This window comes from Cherax quadricarinatus, chromosome 24 (assembly GCF_038502225.1).
Source record: "Cherax quadricarinatus isolate ZL_2023a chromosome 24, ASM3850222v1, whole genome shotgun sequence".
NCBI classification, from domain to species: Eukaryota; Metazoa; Arthropoda; class Malacostraca; order Decapoda; family Parastacidae; genus Cherax; species Cherax quadricarinatus.
The window spans coordinates 21,438,243-21,449,004 of record NC_091315.1 but is presented as its reverse complement, the minus strand read 5'-3'; the positions used below and the strand labels follow the sequence as shown (position 1 = coordinate 21,449,004).

The 10,762-nt window shown below is 36.3% G+C and overlaps 1 protein-coding gene across 1 annotated transcript in view; it reads left to right on the top strand.

Moving 5' to 3' along the window:
- Positions 1-10,762, top strand: part of Grip (Glutamate receptor interacting protein) — a 113,962-nt gene that overhangs the window by 5,966 nt on the left and 97,234 nt on the right. Inside the window, exons 4-8 of the mRNA XM_070088483.1 lie at positions 1,395-1,588; positions 4,110-4,279; positions 7,439-7,624; positions 9,722-9,917; positions 10,237-10,454. Of these exons, the coding sequence (XP_069944584.1) occupies positions 1,395-1,588; positions 4,110-4,279; positions 7,439-7,624; positions 9,722-9,917; positions 10,237-10,454 (964 nt within the window). The remainder of the gene's footprint in view (positions 1-1,394; positions 1,589-4,109; positions 4,280-7,438; positions 7,625-9,721; positions 9,918-10,236; positions 10,455-10,762) is intronic.

The window sequence follows — 10,762 nt, the reverse complement described above, 5'->3', positions numbered from 1 at the left end:
ATGCTTACTAGTAAAATCACAAAATGAGGTAGTTGATTATTTAAATACTAAGAGATTGTACAATGAAATTTGAACAATAATGGAGCAAAACATACACTACACTACATAGGCTTTTAAGTTGGACATTGTTTAGTTATTCTCTGTAAGATTAGTATCCCTGAGAAATCGTGATAGATCATTCTCGTTCGTGATTGTGTACAGTTGACCTACATTTGTTTTCCTAACAAGAATTTTCCCATCCCGTGTGAAGCATTGGTGTATTGTGTTGTTATTCTCCCGCTTAAGTTTTCTGACTCTATACAGGAGGTTCTGACGTTTTTTGGTAAGACACTCGTTTATGTATACCTCTTTCTTTACTTTAATAGATGCAATAATTAAGTCTTTTTTCCTGTCATGTGAGTGGAATCTAAGCATAACACTTTTTCTACCATGGGATCCTAGTAACCTGGCTTCTTTTATTTCAGACTCTGGTACAATAACACGTGTTTGGTCCTTTATGATCTGCAGAGTAATTTCTTTACTGTTTGTTTGGTTCATATCACTGGGAAAAAGTGGACTGTTAACTATTACTGTGTCCGATAGTTTATCTTGTTCAGTTTTATCTTCTTGGAGAGCAAAGTAGTCGCTGAACTGGTTATCTAAGTTGTTCTTCCATTCTTTTACTGCTTCTTCAACCTTTGTATTAAGAGATATTATTTGTTGGGTATGGCTATCTATGACTGTCTGGATGGTCTTGCCACAGTTAGTCATTCCTGGTGTTGATAACTTTTGTTCAAGACTGAGGATTTTGTTCTCGAGTTGTGTCATCCTGGTGTCTTGTTTTGTTAGCGTCTCTCGAAGATTCATATTTTCAATAACTAAGTTGGAGATGTATGACTTTAGGGTATCTGGATCGTTGGTCATACCTGAGAGACTACTTGGTAGGTTGAATCCGGGGAAGAGAGGGGAGGATGGGCTGGTGGCAGCCATGTTTGTTGTTATTGTTGTGGTGTCGCCTTGAGTGGTGGTGAGTGGGGTGGTTGCTGGGCCGGCGTCCTCCTGACTACACTTGTTGAATAGTTGATTTTTCGGCGTTTTCTTGCTGGCCTTGGTGCTGTTTCCTCTTAGATTGCGCCTCATAATACTACAGGAATTGTTGTAGTTAAGAAGAAGTAGTTATACAAAGTTTAGGGTTACGTTTAGTGCAAAGATACTCTAGAATGCTGTAATGTATTTTCCATGATTATAGATACAAAACAATCTATTTTTTTATTAATTCCTAAAGATTACTGTGAAATAGTGTCATTATTTTGTGTTTTCATTACCCATTTTCACTATGCCCATTCCATAAAACTTTAGTAGAAACAACACTGTCTATCCATTATCAATACAGTATCCCTTTACATTGTTTGTAGCACATTATCAAAATTCATCTTTATTTTAGGTATGATGTATCAGTGATGGACGGAGTGCGGGGAACAGGTGGACCATTGTTGGTGGAGATAGAACGTGCAGTGGGCACTTCCTTGGGTATCACCCTCACACATGCCCATCCAGAGCCCAATGCCATCATCATTGAAACAATCCGCACTGCCAGTATTGCTGAAAGGTGAGTTAGTGACTATTTAACCCTTTCAGGGTCCGTCCCGTAGATCAATGACTTTACGTTCAGGGTCCAAACCGTAGATCTACGTCATGAGCTCAGCTCACTCTGATAAACTGTGAGTGGTAAATTTGGGCCTAGATATGAGAGAATACATCTATGTGGTATGTGTGCACCACATAAAACAAATCCTGCAGCACACTGTGTATAATGAGAGAAAAAAAACTGAGACCATGATTTTCGATTAAAACAGCGACTTAGCAGTGTTTTTTCGTATGTTTTTTATAGTTGTATTTGTGATTTCTTGATCTCATTTGATAGAATGGAAGACATATTACAGAAATAGAGATAATTTTGATTGGTGTTAGCACTGGAAATGGCTTGAAATTGAGCTCAAAGTGGCGGAAATGTTAAATTTTTGCCGATGTTCAAGAGTAAACAAACGACCTCACACATCTAATACACGCCAGCTGGTGGGTCTAATATACATTCACAAATATGGTGATGATATTTATACAATTATTACAATATTGCATAACAGTAAATCTTCTATTTTTTGGTGTGAATAAAAATTCATTATGTGAATAAAAAATCAGAATGGAATTTATTTGTAAAGCCTCAAAACATAACTAATGAACAGAGGAAATGTTAGTTTAGTGCCAGGAATATCTACATTGTTTATTCTGGACCCTATTTTGAAATTGGAATATTTTGAACTTTGTGTTAAATTGGCCAAATTACCAATTTCCGGTCACTTTATTTTGTAGTTGAAACAGTTGACTTGGCGATTTCTTGTGCTCAATCGATAGAATAGAAGTAATACTAGTGAAATAGCTGAGAATTTGGTCGACTGGAATAATGTAATTTGCCTAAAATGGGAGTCGAAGTCGGCAAAATCGCCGATTCGTAAATATCACTGACACATCAAAATTCACGAGAGCATAATTTCGTCAATTTTCCATCAAATTTCGTACTTTTTGTTTTATTACATTCACAAAAAGATTCTCTACCATTTCATAAGAAAAAATAATTTTTTTTTTTTTTGAAAATTCTTGGACACGGGCACCACTTCAGATTTTGGCCTTGGACCCTGAAAGGGTTAATATATAGTTATAACACAACATAGTTTACACTTATTGCTTAGTAATTTTTTAATGTAAAGTTCTTTATTAACTGTTATGTAATAATTATGTCATCATACCATAGCTGGAAAAATTTACAACAGATACACAAATTGGGAATGAAAACTGGATATTTCCATCCATCCTGGATCATTATCAAATTGCAAGTGCTGTTAGTCCACAAGTTTACAATACTCTACAGATAATTCTGGATGGACCAAAATGCCATTTAGCTTTTCAATTTTTTTGTTATTAATGGCTGTGTTAGTGCAGTTGTTTTATATACTGTATATATATTTTAATCAGTGTTGCAAATATTTAGCTTGTGGGTGATTTCAACTCATGAAAAATATAGCAAGCAAAACTTCTAGAACAATAAAGAGAAAATTACGTACTTTATTTTGTGAATTAAATAATAAATACTGAGCTTAACAAATTAATTCCCACTGAAGATTCAGTAGTCCATTTACTTAGGCTTCATGTTTAAAAGTACCTATAAATGTTATGATAGCCAGGAAAATTATAGGGTAGATAATGAGAACCTTCAAAACAAGGGAAATAGTGCCAGTGGTGACACTATTCACATTGCTTGTGCCCTTTCATTTAGTGTATTGTTCAGTGCTGACAGCCCCATTCAGGGAAGGGAAGATATGAGAACCTGAACAGATTGAGATCATTTACAGCCTGCATAGAACCAGTGCACTCATTGGTGCAGGGGAGAGCGAGATATATGGTAATGTGTGTGTGGAAAGTATTGGGGGGCCTTGTCCTAGATATGCACACTACCATAACGACATACTGGAGTGAAAGATATAGGGAGAAAGTGTTAAATAAACCCATTGAAATATAGGACCACCATGGGCACAGTAAGAGAACATTGTATCAATATCCATGGTTGCAGACTATTCAACATCTTACCAGAAGATATCAGAAACAGTGCTAGGACAAGTCTTTAAGAGGAAACTGATCAACCAAGTTGTGATAGATATGTGGGCCAGCAACAGTCTGGTTGACCAGGCATGCACCAAACAAACCTGGCCCAGGGCTGGGTTGAGAATAGAAAAACTTGAACCTCATCAAAGATAAAGGTATCATTCTATTAAGTATACAGTGGTACCCCGAGTTTCATACAGTTCCTAGCTCGAACAGTTATGTAAGTGTATTATTGTAAGTGCTTTTGTAAGTGTATTTTTGGGGATCTGAAACAGACTAATCTAATTTACATTATTCTTTATGGGAATAAATTCGTTCAGTAACGGCACGTGAACAGCCTTCTGGAACGAATTATGGCCGAAACTCTGGGTACCACTGTACTTTACTGTTGCTGTTTCATCTACAGTAATGAAGTATATATAGTTCAATTTTAGATTTGTACTTCAATAATTTCTTAACTTTTGTTTTGGCAGATGTGGTGCACTTGCTGTCAATGATATTGTAGCAGCTATAGATGGGACAAGACTTGACCAGTTAACAGTTGCTGAAGCTGCTCAATTGCTGAAGACTGCACCAGGTTCACATGTCACATTAGAAATCATACCAGGAGCTGCTGCACAACCCAGGATGACTTTTCGAAGAGGTAAATTCTTCAAGTACTTTGTCCCCTTATTACAGTTACCCTGCAGGGTGTGGAGAACATCCTGTAAACCTGTTTAACCCTTTACTGCTTCACAAAGTCATGCTAAGATAGCATTATATTTTTTTCAGAGAGAGAGAGAGAGAGAGAGAAAGACTGCCTAGCTAGTGCTTAACATATCTGGCTTAACCCTTACCTTTAAGTTAGGGCATAGAAGATATATAAGAATTTCTGCAGTTAAATGTAATGCTGAGGTTATAGTTTTTACCTATTTTATATACATGACTAGACTGGTAGAAAAAGTATATACAGTATGTATCACAGGTTATAAACACATTCATGCCTACCCAGAACATCCAGGGAGAATTAAGAACAAATACCTAACTGGTATTCCTAGATAAATAAAAGGACTCCCTATGTTAAAAAAAAAAAAAAAAAAAAAATGAGCACTTGCGAGGTCATGCCACTCATTAATGACATCCCATGAGAGGCTTAAGGAGGGCTGCTGCAATGAATCGGTAGTATACACACACTGCCTCTTCTGCAGTCCACATTAACTTGGAGATTAAATTCTATAACCATTTCATAAAATTAAGTTATGCTAAGTATTACACAGTTGCACAGTTTTATCCAGTTATTTTCGACTCAGATGTCCACTAACTCAATCTGTATGAAATATATTAATACTCGAGATGCAGTGACTCACAGTAATCACAAATGCTAGGCTGAAGCTAACATTCAAGATAAGATGGTCCACTCCTTGCTGGAAACTGATAATGACAAAATAATGGTACAAGTATGTTCAGTATCTTAAGGAAATGAATGCATACTCTCATATTATTTCTTTCTTTCCCGAGAGGAAGAGAGAAAGGTTACTGGGTGCTTGTAACACCCTTCAAGGAAGGTTCCTTGATGCTGGTAGGGGGCTCTTGATTGAAGGAATTGTTACTGCTTTCCCCTTCCTTGAATCAAACCTGATTAACTCCCATTCCTCAGGCAGTACAACCCATACAGGCTTTTAGTGCTTTTCCATGGATACAATTTGGGTAGATTCAAGATTATAAAACTATACTATAATAAATTATACAGTACAGTATCATAAATTAGCATTCATATCTTCTTTCAGCAAACCAGCTCTGTCTCACCAAAGCAGGGTGGCTTAAAAAGAAAAATTAAAGTTTGTCTTTTTAAATTTAGTATCATATGCAGAAGATTAGATTTTGCCACCGAAGTGGCTAGTTTATTGTGCACCCCATATCCATCCTGTGGACGGTAGTGCAAGAGCATATGGATACACAAAAGGCCTAGGAACTAGGCCCCAAAAGGGTTAACAGGTGTACATATGGGTTTATATCTACAGATCTACAAGTCACTTATCTGTTATAAGCAAATTTAAGAAATTTGCTTAGTATATCTGGTATCTTATTTTCATTAATAAGATATCTTGACATGTCACATAGGTTATTATACTGTCTGTCTCTGTATTCCTCAATAAGTGGACAATTAAGCACATAGTGTTCAAGACAGTGACCATATGCCTGATCACATAATTTGCATTTAGTTTGATCATCATCTGTGTGTCATAATTGTACTTGTAACCAAGCCTAAGCCTGGCCACTACAACATCAGTCAGTCTGTTCACATTGCACGTTGCTCCATAAACATACTTATCTACGTTCATGTTATCATAGTGGGTTATAGATCTACTCAGCCTTCTAACTGCATTCCTGTAACAATCATTTTCGTTATTTACTTCTCTCCTAATATTATTCCTAATGATAGACACAGATATACCAAAGTTATATTCTACATTCTCCTTCTGGGTACTCTTCTTGGCTAACATATCAACTTTATCATGAAGGAGTAATCCAATGTGTGATGGGACCCATAGCAATTGTACATTAATCCCTTTGTCCATGATTTTTGAGTATCTATACCTGGCTTCTCCAATGAGCATGTTGTTGGAGTCATTATATGAGACAAGAGCCTTCAATGATGACATAGAATCAGTAATGATGATAGTCAAGCTCATATACAGAAGAAGGGGTTTAAGCCTTTGTTTTGGTTGTATATATGCGTCTTATGAGCCACCATTTTTGACGTATATATACTCATAAATTCTAGCGGCTTCAAATCAAGCAGGAGAAAGCTGGTAGGCCCACCTGTAACAGAATGGGTCTGTGTGGTCAGTGTGCTCCATATAAAAAAATCCTGCAGCACGCATTGCATAATGAGAAAAAAAAAACTCCGACCGTTTTTTTTTTTAATTAAAATGCCAACTTTGTGGTCTATTTTCGTATAGTATTTATGGTTGTATTCTCGTTTTCTTGGTCTCATTTGATACAAAGAATGGAAAATATGTTATAGAAATAGAGGTCATTTTGATTGGTTTTTGCTAGGAAAAGAACCTTAAAATGGAGCTCAAATTTGGGGAAATGTTTATTTTTGCCGATGTTCAAAAGTAAACAAATGACGTCATTTTCCAATAAATGTCCAAGTAGTCATTCTAATATGCAGTCATGAATGGGTTGACATTATTTATACAATTATTACAATATTGCAGTAGTCTGCATAACAGTAAATCTTCTATTTTTTGTTTGAATAAAAATTCAAAATAGAAAGCAAGAGTAATATCAGAGGGGCCTGGAGATGTGACTGATGAACAAAGAAAATGTTGTTTTAGAGCCAGGAATGTCTGCATTGTTCATTCTGGACCCTATTTTGAAATTGTCATTTTTTTAATTTTCGTGAAATTGGCCAAATTGCAAATTTCTGACCACATTATTGGGTAGTTGAAATCGGTAAATGAGCAGTTTCTTGTACTCAATCGATAGAAAAAATGGAGTTCTAAAGAAATAGCTATGAGTCTGGTCGACTGGAACAATGGAATTAACCGAAAATAGGGCTCAAAGTGGGCGAAATTGCTGATTCGTAAATACGCCAAGGTCGCTAACTTCGCGAGAGCATAATTCCATCAGTTTTCCATCAAATTTCGTTCTTTTGGTTTCATTACAATTGGGAAAAGATTCTCTATCATTTCATAAGAAAAATAATTTTTTTTTTTAATTTTGCGACACCAGGAGACACCTCAGGATTTGGGGTTGCAACAGTCTAGGGGTTAAATTAGCTTTAATATCAACAGTAATTATTTTCTTGTTTCAGGTGGTGGTGTATCATTCCCACATTTGTATGGTGTTGTTGGCAGCAGTAGTGGGTATGGAAGTGGTGGTGGAGGTGGATATTTATCACCAAGTTCTAGTTACAATACTCTTAGCTCACAGCGGCCGCGTTCAGCTGCTGCTAGAAGAGTTAACAGACGAACTAGACCCAATGATCGAGCAGAGACAGGTAGTGTTTAACGATCGTTAGTGCTTGACTTTTCATATTAGGTCTCCTTCAGTTTTGCATTACAGTATACATGTATTACAGTAGTTTATACAGCTTTTTTTCCCTTTCTTTTGTGTTTCAATATTTATTTTTTATTTCACTTCATGCTACACTATTTCTGTTTGCTTGATTTCTTTGAAGTTGTTTACTTAAATATTGTTCCTTCTGAACACTGATATTTGCTTCAGTTTTGAATATGTACTACTAAATGCCTGTAATTTATATTTTGACATTCACTAATTCTTTCTTTAGTGCATTAACCCTTAAACTGTCCAAACGTAGATCTACATTTGCGCGCATAGCGCTATAAACCTTGATTTTCTCCGTAAGAAAGAATGTAAAAAAAACGTAGATCTACGTTCGGAGCGCTTCACGAGCGAACGTAGATCTACGTTTGGACAGTTTAAGGGATAACCCTTTGACCGTTTTGGTCGTATATATACGTCTTACGAGCCACTGTGTTTGACGTATATATACTCATAAATTCTAGCGGCATCAAATCAAGCAGGAGAAAGCTGGTAGGCCCACATGTGAAAGAATGGGTCTTTGTGGTCAGTGTGCACCATATAAAAAAATCTTGCAGCACGCAGTACATAATGAGAAAAAAAACTCCGTTGTTTTTTTTTAATTAAAATGCCGACTTTGTGGTCTATTTTCGTATAGTATTTATGGTTGTATTCTCATTTTCTTGGTCTCACTTGATAAAATGGAATTATTACAATATAGAATGAATTATTACAACATAGAATGAATTATTACAATATTGCAGTAGTCTGCATAACAGTAAATCTTGTATTTTTTGTTTGAATAAAAATTCAAAATAAAAAGCAAGAGTAATATCAGAGGGGCCTGGAGATGTGACTGAGGACAAAGAAAATGTTATTTTAGAGCCAGGAATGTCTGCATTGTTCATTCTGGACCCTATTTTGAAACTGTCATATTTTTTAATATTCGTGAAATTGGCCAAATTGCAAATTTCTGACCATGTTATTGGGTAGCTGAAATTGGTAAATGGGCAGTTTCTTGTACTCAAATGATAGAAAAAATGAGTTATAAAGAAATGGCTATGAGTTTGGTTGACTGGAACAATGGAATTAGCCGAAAATAGGGCTCAAATTGGGCGAAATCGCCGATTCGTAAATATCGCCGAGCTCGCTAACTTCGCGAGAGTATAATTCCATCAGTTTTCCATCAAATTTCGCTCTTTTGGTGTCATTACAATCGGGAAAAGATTCTCTATCATTTCATAAGAAAAAATATTTGTTTTTTTTTGTTTGGAAATTTTGCACCACCAGGAGACACCTCAGGATTTGGGGTTGCAACAGTCAAGGGGTTAAAGCTTTTATATTTTTATCATGTTAGTGATTAAGGTTTAACTGTAAATGATAATCTGATTTTGTTATATTTGTGGAAGCGCCAAATTAGTGAGGGTCGTTCAGTGCTGCACACAAGTAAGGTGGACATTTTGGAGAACATGTAGCCTGCACCCCTCCCACCACCTCTCTTCCCTTTTCTCTTTAGCAAATTGATTCTTGCAGCCATCAGCACCTATCTTATCTATTTTTTTTATCATTACAATGGGCACCTGCTTAAAGACCTAGACAGGATACAGAAGGAATGAGTCATTAAGCAAAAAATGTGTTGAGTGAATTACATCTTCCCAAAGAAGACTTTTATAACTTAACATGGGAACTTGGAAAATGATCTTCATATCTAATTTGTATTAATTTTTTAATCATGAAATTTAAAAAAAAAACATGCACTCTCCTTACATGGGTCCATTGTTTAGTAAAGGCACAGTGTTATGTACTTTTTGTGTTACTACAAAAAAAAACATGAAAAATTATACAGGGTCTCATCAAGTCTGTGAAATTGGCACTATTTTAATCTGATACTCCATTAAACATACATGTTGAGCCTTTGGCCAGATTTTTTTTTCTCTGTTTTAACTACTATGTGCTTTATCGAGGTCCATTTCATTGAAATTTTACTGGGCCATTATTGTATGTAATTTAATGCCAATTTGTATGCACTACTGCTATGTTGCACTTGCTACAGGATCTATTTCATCACACACCACTGGAGGAGGAAGTGTAGGGAGGGTTGGCGTGTGTCATCCAGAGTGTCTCACAGTAACACTGGTGGTAGAAGGTCGTGGTTATGGACTGGTACTTCGCCCACCCCCACACCCAGCAGACCCTGACACAGCCTTGCCTGTTATTGCTGCCATTGACCCAGGAGGCCCAGCTGACAAGTTGGTTCCAGTTTGCTAGTGGCACTGACATGAAATATTTACAAAATATTAGACTGCATTTTTTAGTAGAACTATACACTTACATTATCTAATGCTGTGTATTTGCAACTACTATACAGTATGTCATATGGTCAAAAGTAAATTTGATTAAATTGAAAACAATCTTTAATATGCAGTGCAATATGTTTTAAAGCAGAAGCATTCGAAAGCTATATCTATAATTTTAAGGATGTAAATTTTGCATACTTCTGTATTTTATGCATTATCTGATTTTCCTAAATTTGTTAATTAAATATATACTTATGGTTTTTCTTAACAGATGTAGTGTTGTAAGTGTAGGTGACCGCCTAATGGGGGTGAACGGCCGCAGTGTGTCAGGTCTTGGTGTAAGTGAAGTCACACAGATGGTAGCTAACTCTCGTCCAACAGTCACACTCGACGTTGAATTTGATGTTGCTGACTCAGTTGTGCCTTCATCTGGCACATTTGCAGTCAAGTTAGCCAAAAGACACAATGGGCTTGGTATTACTTTGACAGGTAGGTGCACTCCTTTATCTTTTAGAACATAACTGGAAATGTTTTATCTTGTGAATATTTTATGCAAATTTGGTAACTTAATTATTCAGTATTAACCCTTTCAGGGTCTGTGACATAGATCTGCGGCTTTACATTGAGCGTCCAAACCATAGATCTACGTCATGAGCTCAGCTCACTCTGATAAGCTGTGAGCGGTAAATTTGGGCCTAGATATGAGAGAATACATCTATGTGGTATGTGGACACCACATAAAACAAATCCTGGAGCACACAGTGCATAATGAGAGAAAAAACTGAGACCGTAATTTT